Consider the following 24,263-nt stretch of genomic DNA (forward strand, 5'->3'; position numbering starts at 1 on the left):
ATATGAAAAAACCAAGATGCAGAGAGATGGTTTATATTCTTTGTTCGGCTATTTTGTTTGCTTCTCACTGAGGGACACTCATAAGCCGCATGGTCTGCCTGTCTGAGGCCACTTTTGGGCCCCACATGCACAGTCGGCATGACTCTGGCATGCTGGCAGGACTGAATCCGGAAATTTCTCTGTACCCAGGAGGAGACCCCAATGTCCACCCTCCAGGTCTGCCCAGGAGCTGCCCTCATAGATCTCAGCATGGCCAGGATATTGCTTACTCCAGGGCTCATGGAGGAGTCCCCAAGAAGCCTGGAAAAAGGGAGTCCAAGCTCCGTAAGTTATATGTAGTGTGACCTTTGGCAAGTAACCCAACCGCTCTGAGCTCATCTGAAAAAAAAAAATAATAATATCGATATCTCGACTTCAAGGAAAAAGGGAGAAAATGAGACATTCTGTGAAAGCTACTTCATGAACTCTGAGGTCTAGGTATAAGTCAGCTGCGGTAATGCCACAGGGTGAGGCAACTGCCCCACTTTTGGTCAGGGGATGACCTACCCAGGCTTGCCCAACTCTGCCTCACAATGGCACCCAGGAAGGATAAGGCCTTGAGGTGCTTCCAGGAAAATGAGGAAAGACGCTACTCCACCCACTACTGCACTGGACAAGGGCAACACTGCTCCTCCAGCCTGCAACGTTACTTTGATGGCAAGATCTCAGTTGGCCCACGGGAAGAAGGTTCAGGCAAAGATCCAGGATGCAAACAGGATAGCTGAACTTGCTGATAAGGAGTACCCAGAGCCAAACAGACACAGGTCAGGGACCACTGAGGCTGAGAACATAAAGACCTTGTGGGAAAGCACAGAGCTGTGTGGAAATGACTGTGAGCACATGGACCACTTGCAAATGAGACATCAGTCTGTATCTCCGTTCACTCATTCCTTCATCCTTCTACCAAGTATTTGTTGGCACAAGACTAGAGAAACAGCTGCAAACCTGGCCCTCAGATTCCAGCAAGAGAGATGGCATATGACTAAGAATTACGCAGACAACTGACCAATGGCACATATGGCAAGGACTGTTGACAGAGGAAAGGGGCAGGGAGGCCAGAGGCAGGAGACATCATTCCGCTGCTGTAAAGTGGGGAAGGGTTCGATTCTGAAGCACATTATTGATAAGATGGCTTGGGAAAAGGAAACAGAGACAGTAGAAGATTCACCATGCATTCTGTCACTCCAACTTCACTGCTCTTCCATTAAATTTTGTAATCTAAAAATGCAGAGGACAGGCCATATCCCGTTTTCAGTAAGGTCTCAATAATATCCATGTGGAAAAAATGGAAAAATATAAGCTTCAGGAACTAAGTGATTTTTTTTTTTTTTTTAAATAGGGATGGGGTCTCGCCACTCGCCCAGGCTCATCTCGAACTCCTGGGCTCAAGCGATCTGCCCACCTCGGCCTCCCAAAGTACTGGGAATACAGGCGTGAGCCACCGCGCTCGGCCAACTTAGTGATTCTTAAATGGCTGATGTCTTCCAGGACAAGCTCAACTGTACAGTGAAGGGCTCAAATCTTAACCTTCTCTTCTTCCTATATTTTTTAACAGTATCTTCATGAAAACATAAACACAAACAACAAATTTTAGATTAATACAACACTGAAAAGGATATCAAATATTTGAGATAGAACAAGTAAGAACACAGAAGGTGTTGACAGGCTGGAAAAAAAGTCAGAATACTACCAGATGAAATTTAATTACAAGATGTGTGAGGTCTTGGATGGGGGTCTATAAAAAGCATCCACTAAGGAGATGGATTTCTAAAAACAGCCTAAGGGTTTGAGGTGACATTAAAATGGCCATCTGCTCTCTATGGGACCTTGGGACTTGACTGACAAAGAGCTCATGGCCCTTTGGTGGTCCTGGTGCACATGAAAGGCCTGAAGGAGAGGGATGCAGGTGCAGAGGGAACAGTAGAGTCTGCCCCTTCCGTGAGCAAAATGTGGGCAAGCTGGAGGGATGTGAGGAAGGCAGCTATACAAGGGGGTAGGTGAAGGAGGGCTTGGATACAGAGTGAGAGCCCACAATAGTGGCCCCTGGGACTTTGACAGCAGAACCCAGAGCCAAGAAATTGCAGAATCAGAGTGCAGAGCGGAGAGTGAAGAGCTGTCTTGAGGCCTTGGACCACCCTCTATCCACTAGCTCCTCACCAGCTGGTCACTAGCAACTGCAGCTAGGTGGTCATCAATTTCAGAGGAGGGTTTCTCTGATGTGCACCTAGGTCAGCTTAGCAGTGTCTATGCTATGTTCTTGGCTGCCTAGCTACCAAGGCTTTCCGGCCAACTCTTGGTTGGGGCATCCAGTTGCCCTGTTGAGGAATGCTGGCTCCTAGGCATGCAGCCCCAGCCATCAGCAATCCAATTCCCACTCAGGTCCCCTGATACTAGCTGTGCTCATCTCCTGGAGAAGTCATAGAGGGGATGTGGGGATGTGGAGAGTTGCAGCCACCTTTTTACTGACCCTCAAGCCAAGGGAAATGGGACTTCTAGGAGTTGGGTTCCAAGTAAAATGCCCAACTCCCTTTCCTGGCAGAGCTGCTGGCAGCTGGGCTGGTAGAGTTCTGCCAGTTCTCTCCTCACTATACCATTCCATTCTGGAGAACTAGGGTGTGTAGATCGGGAACTTCTGCAAACCCAAGCAGGCAGACCAGGCAGTTAGTCACCACCTCAGGGCCAATGTGGCCGAATACCAGTTAGCACCCGGTAGGCAAGGCATCAGAATAGCCAAAGTCTCTTCCTCTCAAGCTCTAATCCTAAATGTCTACACATGTACAGGAATGCTCCTTCCAGGGATCCCAGAGGCCCCATCCTCTTCCACTGATTGCTATTTCTCCTGGGTTTCTTCTCCTGGTTAACAGCAATACTAATCCAGCCATTTTCTCACCTTTCCTTCTTGCAAGTGCACCCCATCCATCACCAAGCCCTGCAGAGCCACACCTGGGCCTTTGTCCTGCACCCATCCCCACTGCCTTACCTCAGGCCATCTGCCTCTTCCCCTGGTCTTTACTCTGGTCCATCCTTCATGGTTTCACCAGAAGCCTTTTTCAATGTAACTGCTCTGGCTGCTGCTCATTCACCAAGAACAGACCAGAGGTCTGGCCCTATCTGACTCCCACCTGTCTGTTTACCTCCTGGACTAGTGCCACCCTCACTGCTGCTCCATAGCAACCAGCACCAAAGTTTGGGCCAGCTCACAGGCACGCAAACCACCACCACGCAACCTATGCAAGGGTTCCCCAAACTTCTCATCCAACTCCAAACCTTGCTCCAACAAGTGCCACCAAAGCCAAGATCACGACCAGGATACTGCTGTACTCTCAGCATCCTCCCCGGGCTGGATAAACACAGCTGACTGGCTGGATGAACAAAGGCGTGCCCCTGCTACCCTCTATTCACCTGAAAGGGCTCCAATGCCTGGAAATGGTGCGGTACCCCAGAGCTCGGCAGAGGCGACACTGCCTTGAGCATTTGCCCCTGAGCCTCTCACCAACCAAAGTGGCTCCACAGAGCAGAGCCTCCAAGGTCCCTTATGCACACACCAAGGCTGTGGCCATTCTTGGTGTAGAAGCAGGTGCCATTGATGAGGTTGACGCAGCAGCCGATCACGTCTCCTGTGGTGAATGTGGGACCATAGGGCTGGCCAGTCCCCGAGGAGCAGAACGAATGCCCATCATCACCATGGTAACCATAAGAATGTTTGTCCCAACCTGTGGGGGGAAGAGAGCAGCAATAACTGAGTAGGTACTTGAGGGAGGAAAAAGACAGTCACAGAAGCCCACCCAGGTCTCAGTCTCTCCTCAGCCTGCCCCACCTCTGTTAGCACTCTTGGCTTCTAGCAGAGCCACCAATAGACAGAGTCTGGCTGTGAGTCCAGCAGGTGACTGCCGAAGTAGCTGATGCAGCCCCACAGAGGAATGATCCCATGCTGCGGTTAACAGGAACCAAAACCATCAGTGACCCGGAAGGAACATACCAGAGGGTGGTACAACAAGGAGGTGGTCAAGGAAAGCCTTGTGAAGGAGTGGGAACTGGAAGTAACCTTGGAAGTGTATCTGGCAGGTTGTTTAAAATGCTTTTTTGTTTGTTTGTTTTGAGACGGAGTCTCGCTCTGTCACCCAGGCTGGAGTGCAATGGCGTGATCTCAGCTCACTGCCAGCCCTGCCTCCCGGGTTCACGTCATTCTCCTGCCTCAGCCTCCAGAGTAGCTGGGACTACAGGCGCCTGCCACAATGCCCAGCTAATTTTTTTTTTTATTATTATTTTTAGTAGAGACGGTGTTTCACCATGTTAGCCAGGATGGTCTCAATCTCCTGACCTCGTGATCCGCCTGCCTCAGCCTCCCAAAATGCTGGCATTACAGGAGTTAGCCACCGCGCCCGGCCGCTGCCCAGCTAATTTTTTTGTATTTTTAGTAGAGACGGGGTTTCACCGTGTTAGCCAGGATAGTCTCAATCTCCTGACCTCATGATCCGCCTGCCTCGGCCTCCCAAAGTCCTAGGATTACAGGTGTAAGCCACTGTGCCTGGCCTAAAATGTATTTTATATTGTGGATTAGTTTACATATAGTAAGAACCTCTATTTTTATTTATTTATTTTTTTTGAGACAGAGTCTCCCTCTGTCACTCAGGCTGGCGTGCAGTAGTGTGATCTTGGCTCACTGCAACCTCCGCCTCCCAGGTTCAAGTGATTCTCTTGCCTCAGCCTCTGGAGTAACTGGGATTACAGGTGCGTGCCACCATGCCCAGCTAATTTTTGTATTTTTAGTAGAGACGGGGTTTCAACATGTTGGCCAGGCTGGTCTTGAACTCCTGACCTTATGTGATCCTCCAGCCTCGGCATCCCAAAGTGCTAAGATTACAGACATGAGCCACTGTACCCGGCCGATTCTCCCTTTTAAACTGTACAATTCAAGTGAGTTTTAACAAATGTATACAGTTGCATTACCACCACCAAAATCAACACACAAAACATTTCCATCACTCTAAAGCTGAGCATGGTGGCTCACGCTTGAAATCCTAACACTTTGGGAGGCTGAGGTGGAATGATCACTTGAGGTCAGGAGGTCAAGATCAGCCTGGGACAACATAGTGGGACCTCATCTCTATAAAAAATTTTAAAAATTGTCCAGGCGCGGTGGCTCACGCCTATAATCCCAGCACTTTGGGAGGCCGCAGTGGGTGGATCACCTGAGGTCGGGAGTTCAAGACAAGCCTGACCAACATGGAGAAACTCTGTCTCTACTAAAAATACAAAATTAGCCGGGCATGGTGGTGCATGCCTGTAATCCCAGCTACTCAGGAGGCTGAGGCAGGAGAATCGCTTGAGCTCAGGAGGCGGAGGTTGCAGTGAGCCGAGATTGCGCCACTGCACTCCAGGCTGGGCAACAAGAGCGAAACTCTGTCTCGAAAAAATAAAAAATAAAAAAATAAAAAAAATTAGCCAGGCATGGCCGGGCATGGTGGCTCACACCTGTAATCCCAGCACTTTGGGAGGACAGGGCGAGCGGATCATGAGGTCAGGAGATCAAGACCATCCTGGCTAACACAGTAAAACCCTGTCTCTACCAAAAATACAAAAAATTAGCCGGGCACGGTGGTGGATGCCTGTAGTCCCAGCTACTCAGGAGGCTGACGCAGGAGAATGTCATGAACCTGGGAGGCAGAGCTTGCAGTGAGCCGAGATCGCGCCACTGAACTCCAGCCTGGGCGACACAGCGAGACTCCGTCTCAAAAATAATAATAATAAAAAATTAGCCAGGTGTGGTGGCGCCTGCCTATAGTCCCAGCTACTTACGAGGCTGAGGCAGGAGGATTATTTAAGCCCAGGAGTTCAAGGCTGCAGTGAGCTATGATCATGCCAGTGTACTTCAGCCTGGGCAACAAAGTGAGACCCAATCTCCTCCAAAAAAAGTTCCCTCAGGCCTCTTGGGGGTCAATTTGTTCCATCCATTCCCAGTCCCCGGCAACACTAATCTGATGTGTTCCTATGGTTTTGCCTTTTCCAGAATTTCACATAAATGGAATCATAGAACATGAGGTGTCTTGCCTGGCTTCTTAGACTTAGCACAATGCATCTGTGATCCATCCATGTTGTTAGGAGAAGCAGTGTTCCATTCCTTTTTATTGCTGAGTAGTACTCCATGTTATGGATACACCCCAGTTTTTCTATCTGTTCATACACCAGTTGATGACATTTGAGTTGTTATAATTTTTAGCTGTCATGAATAAAGCCAACAAATATTTGCCTTAAGGTATTTGCACAGACATATGTTTTCATTTCTCTTGGGTAAATACTTACAAGTGGTATTACTGGGTTATAAGATAAGTGTATGTTTAATTTGATAAGAAACTGTCAAACTGTTTTCCAAAGTGGCTGTGCTATTTTGCATTCCAACCAGTAATGTATGAGTTCCATATCTTCTTCAGTATTTACTATTCTCAGTTTATTTTTTTTAATTTTGGCCTTTTAGTGTATATATAGTAGTTTTAATATCATTGTGGTTTTAATATACATTTTCCCTATGACAAAATATACTGAGTGTCTTTTCATGTACTCATTTGCCATCTATTTGTTGGAAAATTATTCAACTGTCTTTTCAAATTTTTAACTCACTTTTTATTGGGTTGTTCATTGTATTGCACTTGTTTATCGTATTGCACTGTAAAGGTTCTTGATATATTTTAGATACAAGTCCTTTTATGTTTTGTAAGTATTTCTTCCAGTCTGTGGTTTATCATCATTTTTTGTTTGTTTTTTTGGTGAGAAAGGGTCTCACACTCTCTCGTCCAGACTGGAATGCAGTGGCCCAATCTCAGCTCACCACAACCTCCGCCTTCCAGGCTCAAGGGATTCTCCCACCTCAGACTCCTGAGTAGCTGGGATTATAGGCACACGCCACTATCACCAGGCTAATTTTTGCATTTTTAGTAGAGTTGGGGTTTCACCATGTTGGCCAGGCTGGTCTCGAACTCCTGACCTCAAATGGTCCACCCGCCTCGGCCTCCCAAAAATGTTGGGATTACAGGCATGAGCCATGGCGCCTGGACTCATTTTCTTTTCTTTTTTTTTTTTAAGACGGAGTCTCACTCTGTCGCCCAGGCTGGAGTGCAGGTATGTGATCTCGGCTCACTGCAAGCTCCGCCTCCCAGGTTCGTGCCATTCTCCCACCTCAATCTCCTGAGTAGCTGGGACTACAAGCACCCGCCACCATGCCTGGCTAATTTTGTTTTTGTATTTTTTAGTAGAGATGGGGTTTCACCGTGTTAGCCAGGATGGTCTTGATCTCCTGACCTCACAATCCGCCCATGTCGGCCTCCCAAAGGGCTGGGATTACAGGCGTGAGCCACTGCGCCCGGCCCTCATTTTCTTAATAATGCCTTTCGAAGGTGGGCTGTGATCGTGACTGGGATTTTGTTGACTCTCTAGATCAATTTGGAGAGAACAGATAGCTTAACAATATTAATTATTCTGGCCGGATGTAGTGGCTCATGCCTATAATCCCAGCACTTTGGGAGGCCAAGGCAGGAGGACTGCTTGAGCCCAGGAGTTTAAGACCAGCCTAGCAAACATGGTGAAACACCGTCTCTACCAAAAATACAAAAAAAAATTAGCCGGGCGTGGTGGTGGGCGCCTGTAATCGCAACTACTCGGGAGGCTGAGGCAGGAGAATCACTTAAACCCAGGAAGGCGGAGGTTGCAGTGAGCAAGATCACGCCACGGCACTCCAGCCTGGGCAACAAGAGCGAAACTCCGTCTAAAAAAAAAAAAAGTAAGTGCATGGTACTCAGGAAGGAAAAAAATATATATTACTATTATTTGTACAGATAGGGTCTTTCTGTGTTGCCCAAGCTGGTCTCAAACTCCTGGCCTCAAGCAATTCTCCCACCTCTGCATCAAGGTTTTAGACAAGGGGAGAGGGGAGTGAAAAAGGGAGGAGGATGTGCAGGCAAAGGCATGAGTACAGGTGGCGCAGGAGCGGTGGAGCTGCAGAAGGGTTCGACTGCCTGGCTAAGGAGCAGAAATGGAACCCATAGAGCCATGACAAGCCCAGGACCTGCACAGGCTGGGGAGCTGATGGGCTGACAGGCAGGTCTACTCCCCAGGTACCCCTCCAGGTAGCTTCCCCAGTGTCTGCCTGCTTCTTCCTTGGGGCCTAAGCAGCACACCACAGGAACATGCTTAAGCACATCCCTCCCCTCCCAAGTGGCATGGGTAGAGGCTCTCTTCTGAGTAGAGGATCTGAGTAGCCAGAAAGCAGGGCAAGGCTCAAACATTCACAGTACATGTTGTGTACGTGGATAGGTGAGGACACAGGGTGTGGGCAGGCAGCAAGCAAAGGTGTGGGGGTGAGAAAAGGATAACAGGGCCAAGGGCTGACAAGAGAGGCAGAAAGTGTGACTGGAGAGGTGACACAGCCCAGACCCTGGAGCCTAAACTCAGCATTTAAATCAGCGAGCACAAAGGAAGTTGTCCCCTTGGTCACAGCACCCATCCCAAGCCTAGTGTACCCTGAACTTTCACATCTTTTTATCCAGGAAGCCTCTATTTAAACAAAGATTCTCCAGCACGCACAGTGGGAAACAGGCCAAGACTGAACGGCTCTCAGAAACTGGTGGAGGCCCTCACCCCTGCTGGTGCCTCCTGCATCTCCCCACTGCCATCACCAGGAAACCAGTGTGAGAGCTGCTTGAGACTGGCTTTAGAAGGGCCAAAGCCTCTACCTGGATCCAGGCTCTATTCTTACCTTCTGAATTCCCCAAAGACATTGGAACTGCCTGGCTCAGGGGACATGGTGCTGCTCTGAGCATCAACTCAGCTCCTAAGCTCATCACGCCCAGCAGTGGGAGAGGCCTTTCTGTTGCTAGTGGGTATGCAAATCATTTGACCTCAGAGAAATAGCTCTTCTGGGACAGAGCAATGCCCATTCCCCACCAAGAGGCAGGCTCATGAGGCCATCACAGTCAAGGCCTTTTCTCAGGCATCAACTTGGGAGACACTATGGCTCCTGATGGCAGCGGCTATTCCCCTGGTCTATAGCAGGCTATAGATGAGGGCAGCCAGCTGGACAGCAGTGAGGAGCAAAGGGAAAATCATCCCTCCAGGTCTGGCTCAGACTGTGGTGGCCCCAGGCATGCCCACCAGCTTGCCCTGACAGGATCCATAACTATGGGCCACACCAGCCACAATAGCCCTCCTCCCCCCCAGCCCCTCATCCCTCAGATAGAGCACAGGGATTTCCCACTGCAAGGCAGTAACTGACAACAATGTGGCAACCTGTTAGGAGGGCACCCATAACCCTGTATGTTTGGCACAGCACAACAGATGTTGCCAGGGGTCTGGGATGCCAGAAGGTAAGGTGGGGCTCTCCTCAATGCTCCCTGACCTGCACAGCCCTCTAAAGCCAAGTCCACTGCTTATGTGGCCGTGGGGGCACACCATCCAGTAAAGCCACTGCCCATTCCACCCTCCCCAAATAGTCTTTCAGGAAGGCTGCTTGCTGCTTCTCTGGGTCCTCTTAGAACTACGCCCAAGAACTAGTGGTATCGACTCTGTCCTCCCCTCTTGCCAGTGCATCATGATCCAGTTCAAATTTCTGCCTCCTGGAGTCTTTCATAACATCCTTTGGTCCTCCCCTTGCACACTGCCCATATCCCTGGTCCACAGCCTGGTGCCTACTGAACCTCTTCAATCACCAGTCACTGTTCCCGGGACTGTCCATGCCCCTTCCCCCAAGATCATGAGCTCCTTGGTACAGGGGCCAAATGATCTCAGGAAAGTTCCTCCAGTGCCCAGCATGTCAGGAGTCTGACAGGTGGTACAGGTGTGTGCACAAGCACATGTGTGTTTATGTGCCACCAGTGACCAGCCCCAGTTGTCAGCCTGCCTCTTTCTCACACAAGGATGACCCTGTATGACAGATTTTTATGCAAATTTTACTGTCCAGGAGGTCTAAGACATAATAAGCTGGAAGGTTTCCTTTTTTCACTTTCTTTTTTTTTTTTTTTTTTTTTTGAGACGGAGTCTCACTCCGTCGCCCAGGGTGGAGTGCAGTGGTGCGATCTCTGCTCACTGCAAGCTCCGCCTCCCAGGTTCATGCCATTCTCCTGCCTTAGCCTCCCAAGTAGCTGGGACTACAGGCGCCCACCACCACGCCTGGCTAATTTTTTGTATTTTTAGTAGAGACAGGGTTTCACCGTGTTAGCCAGGATGGTCTCGATCTCCTGATCTCGTGATCTGCCCGCCTTGGCCTCCCAAAGTGCTGGGATTACAGGCGTGAGCCACCGTGCCCGGCCCCTTTTTTCACTTTCTCAGGTTAGAACAGCAGATACTCTAGAAAACCTAACAACAATTTGGTCATATGATTTATGAAAGCTCATGAAATCACCAGTAAGAACCTACTTAGTCAGTGACTCAAGGATATTTGGGAGATATTTTTGTCTCAGTGTATGGGAGTTCAATATCCACTATGAAAACAACAGATGCTTAAATTTTCAAAGACCTAAAATTAAAATAAGTATTTTAAACACTTTTCTTTAAAAATAAACTATATAACTATTTTGACAAAACGAGCACAGAATTTTTAGATTTTGCCTGTAATCCCAGCACTTGGGAGGATGAGGTGGGAGGATCACTTGCGGCCAGGAGTTTGAAACCAGCCTGGCCAACACGGTGAAATCCTGTCTCCACTTAAAAATAGAAAACTTAGCTGGGTGTGGTAGCACATGCCTATAGTCCCAGCTACTTGGGAGGCTGAAGCATGAGAATCAGTTGAACCGGGGAGGCGGAGGTTGGAGTAACCTGAGATTGTGCCAATGTACTCCAGCCTGGGCAATAGAGCAAGACGTTGTCTCAAAAAAAAAAGGCCAGGCTCAGTGGCTCATGCCTATAATCCCAGTACTTTGGGAGGCTGAGGTGGGCAGATCACCTGAGGTCAGGAGTTTGAGACCAGCCTGGCCAACATGGAGAAACCTCGTCTCTACTAAAAATACAAAAATTAGCTGGGAGTGGTGGCACGCTCCTGTAAATCCAGCTACTCGGGATGCTGAGGCAGGAGAATTGCTTGAACCTGGGAGGCGGAGGTTGCAGTGAGCTGAAATCGCGCCACTTCACTCCGTCTCAAAAAGAAAAAAAAAAGAAAGAATTTTTAAATTTTTAACTCTGGCTATAAATATGGATTTTAAATTTTAAAAAACCAAAGAGCTCAATTAAAAAAAAAATTAGAATCAATTCAGGATTCACCATCACCTCAGTTTGGCCAGAAAAGAGATAAGTTTTCTGCCTTTCCAATTCCCAAATGATTTATCAATTTTTATAGATTTTCCCAGAGGTGAAAAATATGCAGTACCTGTTACAGGCCGGATAAGACCCCCACCCCAAAGACGTCCATGGTCTAATCCCCAGAACCTGTGACCATGTCACCTTTCATGGTAAAAAGGATTTTGCAGAAGTGATTAAGTTAAAGCCCTTGAAGTCGGGGATGACAGTGGATTATCCAGGTGGGCCAATGTAATCACAGGGGTCTTTATGAAATGGAAGATATCTCACTGCTGGCTTTGAAGATGGAGGATGGGGCCATGAATGAGTCAAGGAACACAGGAGGCCGCTAGAAGCTAGAAGAAGCAAGGAATGAATTCTCCCCTAGGGCCTCCAGAAAGAACGCAGCCCTGCCAATACCTGGATTTTAGAATTTCTGTTCTCCAGAACTGTAAAATGATTATTTCAAGCCAACACTGTTGTTACAGTAGCAATAGGAAATCTGAACCTATTCTGGCCAGGGGTCTGCCATTACAGAGCTGTAATATATCTTCAACTGAAGCTATCAATATTTTTTTCCAGACACAATAAGTGTCTGTGTGTATATATAAGGTATATAACTTATATATATATATGTATATTTATACAAGGATGTGTGCAAAAGGCAGTTTGAGGTTAAAAACAGAATGTTGCACACCTCATTTAGTATCACTGGCTGCTGCAGCAGCATGGTTTATGGCCACTGTGTTGCCTTCACATCCTCTGGAAAGGACAAGCACTATCTGCTTACCACCAAATAACTAACAAAGGCCTGCCCCAGGGAGTTTGCAAAATGGGAGTAGGAAGTGTGAAAGGAATAAAGACAGGGAAAATGTAAGTAAACAAATAGGAAAACAAGAAATACCTGGTAGATCAAGTATGCTCTAAAGAAATCAAGGCTGGGCTGGGTGCAGTGGCTCATGCCTGTAATCCCAGCATTTTGGGAGGCCAAGGCAAGAGGATAGCTTCAGTCCAGGTGTTCGAGACCAGCCTGGGCAACATGGTGAGACCCTATATCTACAAAAAAATACAAAAACTAGCTGGGTGTGGCAGTGTATACTTGTGGTCCCAGCTACACAGGAGGCTAAGTTGGGAAGACTGGATCATGCCACTGCACTCTAGCCTGGGCAACAGAGAGAAATCTCATCTTAAAAAAAAGCTGTGTGCAGCAGCTTATGCCTGCAATCTCAGCACTTTGGGAGGCCAAGGCAAGTGGATCGCTTGAGCCCAGGAGTTCGAGACCATCCTGGACAACATGGTGACACCCCATCTCTACAAAAAATTAGCCAGGCACTGTGGTGCACACCTGTAGTACTACTGAGGAGGGAGGATCCCTTGAACCCAGCAGTTTGAGGTGGCAGTGAGCTATAGTCGTGCTATTGCACTCCAGCCTGGGCAACAAAGACTATTTATAAAAGAGAAGAAAATGCAAAGCCAGATGATGGGCTAGCAATGGCAGAGGGGATGAGGACTGACTGGAATGGGGTAGTCAATCGAGTTCTTGCTGAGAGGGTGACCCCTAAGCAGAGGTCTGCTGGACAAGAGGAACAGAATAAAAAACCTTCGGGGTAAAGGGTATGAACTCAGCATGTCTGAGAAACAGAAAAGCATCCAGTGGGGCTGGAGCTGAGCAAGACTTAGGAAAGACTCAGAGCAGAGTGGGCAGGACTTGCCAGGTGTGGGTGCAGCTAATGTGAGAGGAAAAAAGGATGGCACCCAGGTTTCTGGCCTGAGCAAACAAGTACATGGTGGCACCATTTATCAAGAGACAAGGAGGCCGGGAGTGGTGGCTCACGCCTGTGATCCCAGCACTTTGGGAGGCTGAGGCAGGCAGATCACGAGGTCAGGAGATCGAGACCATCCTGGCTAACATGGTGAAACCCCGTCTCTACTAAAAAATACAAAAAATTAGCCGGGCGTGGTGGCGGGCACCTGTAGTCCCAGTTACTCGGGAGGCTGAGGCAGGAGAATGGCGTGAACCTGGGAGGCGGAGCTTGCAGTGAGCAGAGATCGCACCACTGCACTCCAGCCTGGGCGACAGAGCGAGACTCCTTCTCAAAAAAAAAAAGAGACAAGGAAGATGGGTGGAAGGAACAGGCCCTTCAGAAATGCTAAGCTTGAGATGTCTTATTAGACATCCAAGTAGCCAGCGGCTGAACAAGGCAGGTAAGATGGTGGCAGGTCCAGGGACTTTGTGGCTCCTTCCCAGATGCAGAAAGGCTGTGATGGGGAACACTCAATAAACAAACAGTGGTGTGGACAGAAAACTTTGAGTGAAGTCACTGGAGGATTTTCCTCCTGTGTTGTCCTGATACATACAATGGTTTTCTGTTTTTCCTTTGTGAGAAAGATTCAGCCTAGCTAAGGGCTAGAAAGGACAGGACAAACATGCAACAAAGGCACCAGAAGCCCAAAGGAGTTGAGGAGATGATGGATTCAGTCATCCGCCCCTTGTGAACCTGCTCCCCCGGCCTTGAGAAGTTGTAAGGTAGAGAGGAACTGGCACTACACTGCCGTCTTGAGAAACTGGAAACCAGAAGGCCAGGGCTTAGCCCCGGCCCCACATTTTGCAGTGAGTCTGTTGTCAGCCTCAGGCTAGGATCCTCACACAGGTAGACTGGCCTCTGTTAGAAAGAGACTGTAGCCCTGGGTGCCAGGACAGCCAGTGGGGCTGAAGCGCTTCTGCTGTCTGGTTCTGGCCACAGCACTGTTCTTCTCATGATAGGCCCTGGCCAGTCACTCATCCTCAGACCTCAGACCCTGGTTCCCTTCTCTACAAAATGAGAGGAGAGGGACTAGGCATAGTTGTCAAAGGGCCCTGGATGTCTACTTGTAGGAAACATTCTAAGACTCCAACCCACTTGCAGGTATGATAAATCCCATCAGAGGACAGAGGAAACTGAGGCACTAAGAGGCTGAGTGGAGGCCTGTGGTCATGTAAATAACACTTCTTCCCTCCTCTGAGGGACACCCAGGGGAGCACCAAGCAGGTACTTGTGATGGTGAAGCCACCTCCTCCTTCCCAACCCAACCACCCAGCACCATGCCTAGGGTGCTGCCCTTCCCATTAAGGGGGGGTCCAGCAATTATGCCTGGGTAAGCAGCCTCTCCAGCCCCACCAACTTCTGCTTTAGAACCAGACAATCCTTTTCCCACTCCCGCCCTGAAGCCAAAGTCAGCAACTTTCTAAACATGCATCCCTCCCTCGGTGGGTCTAGAGAGAGGATGGAGATGTGCCTAGAAGTGAGGGTTGTCACCCGCACCGTGAGGCCAGAGATGGCTGTCTCAGAGGGGACTGGGATGTGAGGGCCAGAAAAGAACAAGTGGGCTGGGCGCAGTGGCTCACACCTGTAATCCCAGCACTTTGGAAGGCCGAGGTGAGTGGATCACCTGAGGTCAGGAGTTCAAGACCAGCCTGGCCAACATGGTGAAACCCCTTCTCTACTAAAAATACAAAACTTAGCCAGGCATCGTGATAGATGCCTGTAATCCCAGCTGCTCGGGAGGCTGAGGCAGGAGAATTGCTTGAACTTGGGAGGTGGAGGTTGCAGTGAGCTAAGATCGCACCACTGCACTCCAGCCCAGGCGACAGAACGAGACTCTGCCTCAAAAAAAAAAAAAAAAAAAAAAGAACAAGTGGACATGGCTTCCTGGGTCAGGCCCTGCAGGGAGTCACATCGGCTGGCTCTGGGTCAGAAGGATGGCTGAGGCCACATGATGGGGACAACACTCTGACAGAGAGGACCACCCAACTAACCATTCTTCCATCTCCAAAGAGAATAAGCCTTGTCACTCCCAGAGAGAAGTGATGGGCAGTTAGCCTGGCACCCATACACAAAAGTCTATGCCCGGCCATGTCAGGTACCTATGAAATGCCAGTGATGCAAGGAGAAACCAAGCCACATTTGAACCAGCAGGCAGGAGGCCCCATGTGGCCAGTGCAGACGCTCTGGCACCACCCACTTCCCCCTGCATCATCACTCAGACAGAAAGTCACAGTCACAGAAATGCCAGGGTGGCTGCAGAAATCGTTTATCACCTTGGCGCTCCCAGGTAACATCCCTGGACAGTGCCCTAGAGATGGGAGACTCCTGTAGGGTGCCAGGGACTCCAGCATGACCGTTCCAGCAGCCCACCCATGCCACTACCATCTGCCAGGGCACATCCAAGGCCTCAGTCCCAGGGCAGTGAGGAATGGAGAACACTCCTACTGCTGAATGGAAAGATTTCCTCAGAAGCCGCAAGTTAGTCTGGAAACCTGGAAGGGGCTAGGGCTGTGCCTGACCACCAGGTTCTGGTCCTGGCCCACAGCTGACCAGGACACAGGGGCCAGCTACGTCTCCTTCACAAAGCTAACCTGAGGCCAGGCGCGGTGACTCACGCCTGTAATCCCAGCACTTTGGGAGGCTGAAGCGGGCGTTCAAGACCAGCCTGGCCAAAATGGTGAAACCTCGTCTCTACTAAAAATGTAACAATTAGCCAGGTATAGTGGCGGGTGCCTGTAATCCCAGCTACTTGGGAGGCTGAGTCAGGAGAATCGCTTGAACCCGGGAGGCAGAGGTTGCAGTGAGCCAAAATTGCACCACTGTACTCCAGGCTGCGTGAAAGAGTGAGACTCTGTCTCAGAAAAAAACAAAAAACAAAACAAAACAAAAACCCAAAAAGCTAGCCTGAGCACTGATCACCAAGCCAGTCATCTCTTCCCAACAAATGGGTCCCAGTCATCACTCACTGTGGATCAGAAAGACTCAAGCTCGAATCCCAATTCTGTCACTTCTTAGCCCCCAAGTTTCCTTGGCTAAACTTCTCTCTCGGGGATGGCAGGAAGATTAAAAGCTAATGTCTGCCAGGCGCAGTGGCTCACGCCTGTTATCCCAGCACTTTGGGAGGCCAAGGTAGGCGGATCACCTGAGGTCAGGAGTTCAAGACCACCCTGACCAACATAGAGAAACCCTGTCTTAACTAAAAATATTTTAAAAATTGGCTGGGCGTGGCGGCACATGCCTGTAATCCCAGCTGTTCAGGAGGCTGAGGCAGGAGAATCGCTTGAACCTGGGAGGCAGAGGTTGCAGTGTGCCAAGATCGCGCCATTGCACTCCAGCCTGGGCACAAGAGTGAAACCCCATCTCAGAAAAAAAAAAGAGAATGTGCACGGGACACAAGTCCACAGGAGAGACACCAGGGAGATTCCCTTTCCTCACCATCTTAAACCCTGGCTCTGCAGTAGAGTCTGGGCACTTCACATGTTCTGCTCCCTTCTGCCCCAAGGGAGCAGGTAGGGATGGAGCTGGTCACTAGCCCCTCTCCTAATGAGTGGCCACCAACAGCAGCCCCAGACCTGCTCCACTCTTGTTTCTGGCCTCCTGTGAAGGCAATCTAACCCTTGCAGCACCAGGCAGGGTTCAACAGCCATGCCCAGTGGCTCTCAGAAGGTCACTCTTGAGGCTGGCTGTGGAGGGATGAGTGCTGTGCTGGCTTGGCCAGAGTGCTTCCTGAGCATGGGGCCGCGCCCAGGTACATTGCGGGACATCATGGCAGGGCTGCTTCACAAGGGTGGTCACTCACACAGAGCCATCACTCTCCAGAAATCCAGCAGACAGATGCTGTCCCCATAACCTCAACTATCTTAAAAAATCTGGCAGGACCCACGGCCTGGAGCAGCTCAACAATGGATAATGGGAAAGCAAAAGAGATTTTTTTTCATTCAGCAAATGCTGTGGGGTGGCATCAGAGAACACCGCTGTCACAGCACTCCCATGGCTGTTCCCCTGAGCTTTTAGAACCAAGGAACAGGACCAATGCAACCATAAGGTAATGCCTCTGGCACTGCAGGCAGGAGGGTCTGGCAGTGCCCTGGGTGCAGGGTCTTCTCTTCATGGTAGCTCAGCATGGAAGCCATGGTAAAGGGGGCAGGAGAAAAAGGCTATCTCTACAGGTAGCTGATGATACCAGGGGCTGACACCAAGTGGGGCATGCCTTCCCATGGGCACCTAGGCCCTCCACTGAGATAGGACCCAGGTGTCAGCTTGAAGTCGTGGGCAGGGCAAGGAACAATACAGCTAGCAACTGCAGAAAAAGGGGCCTTGCACAGATCACACCCTCCCCACTCAGAAGAAGTAGATTCCTGATGCCCAGGAAAGGCCCAGGGGGGCCAGGCTGGGTCTGGATAGGACATGGCTCAGATGGCATCTGGTCCATCTGGCAGCACTACCTGCCAACACCTTGTCCCAACAGGACAAGTTGGCTCTGTAACCCATACTGAACCAGGCTAAGGAAAGGCATTGCAGTATCCTGCAAAACTGAGGTGCAACGTCAGCTTGCCAGGTTAGGTGTCTCTCTTCTAGGGCTGGGTTTGGCTTTTGTTTCCCCGAGCTCCTTTTGAGCCTCCTGGGAAAGTCATTGGATGGGTGACCTATGGTAACATATGCCTGTGACTCTGCATACATCACTTGGTCCTAAGCGATGGCCAACCCCTTCTCGAAAGGAGCTCCCGGAGTGGCATCCCCACATTCCCAGGGTCTTGGGATACAGATCCTCTGCCAGCACTAGGAAGGCAGGGGACTGAATGGGAACTGGTCTCCACTCTGCTTCACCCTAATATGGCCTCAGCCTCACCCAGGACACTTGAGAATCTCTGTTTTCAGACACTGACAAACTCAGGTTTCAGAACTGGCCCCCTGCTGTCGATGAAACCTTTTCTATCAAAGGACTTAACTTGCCCTGAAAAATCCAGTCTTAGAATGTTTACTTCTGTGAGACAGGCTGGGGGCTAGTATTTGGAAGACGAAAACAGGACAGTATCGAGGAGGAATCCCATGCCCAGGAATAAGAGTTTTTAGGTCTGGGTGAGCTGCCTTGCTTGAAAAGGCTGCTGAGCAGCCCTGGTGTGCTGGGGTGATACAGGTCTCCTGTGGGTCAGGGAGGAGGCCCACGGAAAAGGAACACGTGCTTGCTGGCCATAGAGCCGAGGGTACTGCCAGCCCAGGGAGGAGTGGCAGGGAAGCAGAGAGCAAATTAGGTGAAACAAGCTTCTCGGTATGGACCACAGTGTCCTGCAGCACTTACACCATTAGCCACTGCTTGAATCACCAGCTAAGTACCTCTGGGGCCCAAATACCAAACCACCCTCTGTTCTGGACTGCCCTGGAGAACCTGTTGCTGCTCAGAGCTACAAGGCCTGGGACGTCTACTCCTTCACTCCCATCTAGGCCATGTGCCAAGGGTCTCTCAAATGAGAAACGACAGAATGAGAAAGGCAGAGGGGCAAGGCAGCACCAGGTACACAAACCCAACCTATCTTCCCACAGCCCTGGTCCTGAACAGCTGCTCCAGCTAATTCGGAGACCCTCCTGTGTCATGAGCCCTTTTCCAGGGGCACCCTATAGGCTTGAACTACAGTGTGACAATCGGTTTCTTCCCCCTGCCAGCTTCAGTCAGGCACTGGCTGACAGAGTGCCCAATCATGCCAGGGGAGCAGAGGCTTGTTCCCAGAAGGAGTGACACCCAGAAGCATAGTGGGCCCTGACGGCTCAACTCACCCAGCTCGGGAGAAGCATAGCTTTCCCTCACAGAGGGACCTGGCTGCCCCACAGCAGACCCCTGTGAAGTACTGTAGATCCCAAGATGAAAGATGCTCCAGAGAGAGGTGGTGTTAATGGTGGACATGGCAGGGACTGTCAGCTGTAACATGGGTCCCAGGCTATATGGAGCAGGAAAGAAGTGGTGCCTATTTGGCAGGTATAGACAAACTGCATTTCCAGACTACTAGAAACCCACCTACGTCGGAGCCGGGCGCAGTGGCTCATGCCTATAATCCCAGCACTTTGGGAGGCTGAGGTGGGCGGATCACGAGGTCAGGAGATCGAGACCACCCTGGCTAACACAGTGAAACCCCATTTCTACTAAAAATACAAAAAATTAGCTGGGTGTGGTGGCGGGCACCTGTAGGCCCAGCTACTCGGGAGGCTGAAGCAGGGGAATGGCGTGAACCCAGGAGGCAGAGCTTGCACCGAGCCGAGACTGCGCCACTGCACTCCAGCCTAGGTGACAGAGCAAGACTCCATCTCAAAAAAGAAAAAGAAAAAAAGAAACCCATCTACGTGCCAGTAATCTCTAAGACAGCAACTGCACAAAGCCACCTGCTACTGGTATTTGCTCAAAACAGAGACATCTTTCACTGGATGTGCTGTACTCTTAGGAGGACAGGGAGGAACGATATCAAACACCTTGTTATTTCTTTTCATTGCTTGCCACTCAGGCAGGGACTAGCCTCTGCCCTTGTGAACCTGGCACAGACCCCTGGTGCTCTGCCCTGATCTCTGCTATCAGTGGTTCCTCTTCCATGGCACACGCAGATGTGAAATATCAGCTGTTTGCAGAACGTGTCCTACCCTGCAGAAGCAGCTTCCTGCTGGGCCTATGCCTCTAACAACTCACTCAGAGCAAGCCTGGTAAGGTAAGCTCTAGGGGAAGGAAAGATGCTCACTTGATAAGGACCATCCTGTGGAAGCAAAGCAGACAGGCTCTACCCCTCCTCCCCCAAAGGCCAGGGCCTGGTTGCCAGGCACCACGTGTTTCAGGAGGTATGTCCCCTATCCCCAATCCCTGCTGTAGTTCTTCCAGCTATTCCTTTTCCAACAGTTACAGTCAAGGAAAGTATGCTTCAACGGGCCTGATGCTGCTTTGAGGCATTGTAGTAACTAAGGTAATGTATGTCACACCACGTGAACAGCTACCTGCGCTACAGAAATGGCAAGGAGGAAATTATCAACTACCCAGCTCTGATGCAGCTGGGCCTCCTATCAATACAGCCTGAGTCTCCCTGGCTCTGGCTGAGGCACAAGACACAGAAGCAAGATTTGTCTTTCTCCCACCCCCTTAAAGTACCCAAGCCTGGGAGACGCCCAAACCCCACTCTCTCCATCAACAACCCTGACTTTGTCTTCTTGCTTCCCCAATCCAGTATCCTGGCCTCTGCCCTTCCCTGCCAGCTCACCAACGCCAGGGTGGGGCTGCAGTTAGGTTCACCTACCCTGCTTCCAAGTCATTTAGCCAAGAGTTCTGACACTTTTATTTTGGGGTCACACCTGTTCCTTGGTTTCACACTTAAGAAGGCCAAAAAACACCTTGCAAAAGATAAACATCAAAACTTCCACATCTTCCAGGAGAAACCTCTGACCATGCAAGCTAAGACATGCCCATAGGCTCCCAGGAAAGTCTGAGCACCACAGCCTCACTGGAGAGGGACTTTCTGTTATCATCTGCCCCAGGTTCCAAGCAAGACTCCAGGGTGTCTGCCCTCTGCCTCTAACAGCTCTACCGGCAAAGATGTCCTTGCTGAGCCAGTGCAACCGACAAGAAAACACTCAAAACATCAACATCTTGACTTTGATTCCTGTGCCATCTTTTTCTATAATTTGACTACAGCTACTGTGCTAAACACGCCTTTTCAAACACAGAAGACCAAGCACTTGAGAGAAAAGGTAGTTTCAATGATACCTAACTCCACTCTAACACATAAACATACATATATATATATATTTTTTTTTTTTTGTCACCAGGTGAGTGCAGTCGAGATTTGGCATGCACCTCCACATCCTGGTTCAAGATTCTCCTGCCTCAGCCTCCTGGTAGTGAGACGGAGTCTCACTCTGTCACCCAGGCTGGAGTGCAGTGGCTCGCTGCAAGCTCCGCCTCCCGGGTTCACGCCATTCTCCTGCCTCAGCCTCTCCGAGTAGCTGGGACTACAGGCGCCCGCCACCACGCCCGGCTAATTTTTTGTATTTTTAGTAGAGATGGGGTTTCACCGTGGTCTCGATCTCCTGACCTCGTGATCCGCCCGCCTCGGCCTCCCAAAGTGCTGGGATTACAAGCGTGAGCCACCGCGCCCGGCCTCCAGCTAATTTTTTATATCTTTGGTAGAGACAGGGTTTCACCAGGTTGGCCAGGCTGGTCTCGAACTCCTGATCTCAAGTGATCTACCCGCCTCGGCCTCTCAAAGTGCTGGAATTATAGGCATAAGCCACCATGCCTGGCCATACATAAACATTTATAAAAGAACTTTAAATATATAGGTACTTCCTTCTTCAGGTAGAAAAAAACACACCTTTTCTCAATAAGAATAGCTAATATAGCTGAGCATAGTGGCTCACACCTGTAATCCCAACAATTTGGGAGGCCAAAGGAGGAGGACTGCTTGCAGCCAGGAGTTCAAGATCAGCCTGGGCAACACAGCAAGACCCCCCATCTCTAAATAAAAACAAACAAAAAAATTAGCCAGATGTGGTGGTTGTGTGCCTGTACTTCCAGCTACTCGGGAAGCTAAGGCAAGAAAATCACTTGAGCCCAGGAGTCTGAGGTTACAAGGGAGCTATGATCATGCTACTGTACTCCAGCCTAGGCAACAGAGTGAGATCCCAATCTCTAAAAAGTAAGAATAGCTAATATTTATGTACCCCTTTTTTGTGTCAGGCACTAGTCTAAGCATGTTACAGGAATTAACTCAATCCTCATAACCATCCTATATATGAGTTAGATACTAGTATCACTTTCATTTACAGAGGGGGAAACTGAGGCAGAGCAGTAAAGTAACTCGCTCCAGGTAACACAGCTGCCAGGATAAAAATGCAGGTGGCATAGCTCCAGAATCCACGCTCTGCTCCACCAGCTGACCACAGCCCTTGATGTCTATTTCCCCATATGACCAAATGTGAGTCACGAGTGGATTCAATGACACTTAGTCCTGACATATAGAAAAGGGAGCAGTCACTACTCCTCCAGGTAGAAAGTGGTAGCAGAGCCCCTACACACAATCAGTGCCATAATGATTAGGGCAGTGGGGTGAGGCTGAGCTCCAAATGACGGCTTCAAGCTGTAGGCAGGCCGCAGGCTGATGGAGCCTAATGCAATTTATTGAAGCCCAACACACTTAGGCAAAGCACAGCAAAATGCAGAAACAACTCATCCCAAAGCCCAAGTGCATGATGCCAGGTGCTGTGCTCACTATGGGGGAGTCCCAAAGGAGCTCACAATCCAGCGAGGACACTCTGGGTAAATGTGAAAGACACATACCAGGCAGGGTGGCAAGTGTCATCCCTGACATGGTCAGGGCTGAAGGGGTCAGACAAGGTTGAGTGGGGGTCAAGGAGGAAGGGCAGTCTCAGGGCAAGAAGGACATCTGCCAAGGGGCAGAGCAGGGAGTGTCAGCAGCATGTTTGGCACCCCACACAGCCATGCTGGTGTGTGGCATGTGCAGAGGGCAGAGGTGTAGGAAAAGGAGGCTGAGCAGGAGACTGTCCACTGGGCAGAGGAGTCAGAGGCCCAAAGCAGGGAAGGGGCACAGTGCACACAGAGAGGAGAGCAGAGGCCTGTGGCACAGATCATGGAAACGGCCAGTGGAGAGGCAATGGCAATGGGGTGGAGACAGGAGCCAGATTAAAGAGATATCTGTGGAGCAGCAGAACCACGGCTGAGGGAGAGGGAGGACATGAGATTACTCTGAGGAGTCCCACCTGGGGGCCAAGGTGGACAGCGGCTGTCAGCAGAGATGGGGAACACACGAGGATCTGGTTTTTGCAGGAAAATAACCCCAGTCTGGGGCAAGTGGGTTCACCTCTGTTGGACCTGGAGCAAAGAACTCAGGTTTCTGGAAGTGGGATCTGCTCAAGGGCAGGGTGCAATGAGTGGAGTGACTTGAATACTCCTGCTGGGGGCACCAGCTGCCCCTTCCCTGCTTTCTCAGGGTCTGGCAAAGCACAGCCACCATTCATAGGCCTCACGAGTCTTCTGGGTCCCTCAAGGAAGGTAAGTCCTATCCCTACCACTCCTACACCCACTTCAGTCAGGTATCTGATTGTTTGTTTGTTTGTTTGTTTGAGACAGAGTCTCACTCTGTTGCCCAGGCTGGAGTACAGTGGCTCCATCTTGGCTCACTGCAACCTCTGCCTCCCGGGTTCAAGCGATTCTCCTGCCTCAGCCTCCCGAGTAGCTAGGACTGTAGGTGCAACGATACCATGCCGGGCTAATTTTTTTGTACTTTTAGAAGAGACAGGGTTTCACCATGTTGGCCAGTCTATTCTCGAACTTCTGACCTCAAATGATCCTCCTGCCTCGGCCGCCCAAAGTGCTGGGATTACAGGCATGAGCCACCATGCCCAACCAGGTACTGGATATTTTAATCAGGAACTAGACACAAAAGGACCAGAGAAAAGAGCAGTCCAATGTACAGGAGGAAGTCAGGGAGATGGAGATTATCCTCTATATTCGAGAAACACTTACTTCAGAGAGAGAGAGGCAGAGGCTCTCTCAGGCCAGTCTCATCAGTTCCTGTTGGTTTCAAACACTCAACCAGATCAGGTCCCAGAAGAAAAGGGGCTTAATTCCACACTTGGGCCTCTCCTTCGTCCCAAGCCTCTCTTCCGAGGGCTCATAAAAGGCTAAAGACTAAGTACTTCTAAGACAGCAGCGGCTGGGCAGGCCAAGGGTAGAATTTCTAAGTTAACCTCTTTTCTTGGGCTGACTCAGATAGGGCCGCTTAACTCACATTCTGTCCACTTGCTCCTAACAACACTGAGACTCAGCATCTAAAATGGCCATTGTACTGACAAGCCAGAACAGAGAAAAAAATAATAATAAAATGGCCATTGCCAGGCCATTTTATTAATAAAAAGCATTCTTAGAACAAATTATCAGGAACACTCTAGAGGCACACTACTCATAGCCTGCAGTCTAATAATCTACTGTTAAGACACCAAGTCCAGCTGAATCACTTCCCATAGGGCTTGTCAATCCTGTCACAGTGAGTTACGATCGTGCCACTGTACCCCAGCATGAGGGACAGAGTGAGATCCTGTCTATAAATTAAATAAAGCAATGTAAAAATAGACATATGTCATTTCTGGTTCAGAAGACTAAATTTTCAGTAAGAT

General features: G+C 49.9%; 1 protein-coding gene across 5 annotated transcripts in view; it reads right to left on the reverse strand.

Annotated features, from left to right (window-relative positions):
- Positions 1 to 24,263, reverse strand: part of RANBP10 (RAN binding protein 10) — an 87,791-nt gene that overhangs the window by 17,656 nt on the left and 45,872 nt on the right. For all 5 annotated transcript variants that reach the window (XM_058441121.1, XM_058441122.1, XM_032157688.2 and 2 more), the window contains one exon: positions 3,585 to 3,752. In XM_058441121.1, the coding sequence (XP_058297104.1) occupies positions 3,585 to 3,752 (168 nt within the window). The remainder of the gene's footprint in view (positions 1 to 3,584; positions 3,753 to 24,263) is intronic.

Source organism: Hylobates moloch, unplaced genomic scaffold, assembly GCF_009828535.3.
Source record: "Hylobates moloch isolate HMO894 unplaced genomic scaffold, HMol_V3 SCAFFOLD_6, whole genome shotgun sequence".
NCBI lineage: Eukaryota > Metazoa > Chordata > Mammalia > Primates > Hylobatidae > Hylobates > Hylobates moloch.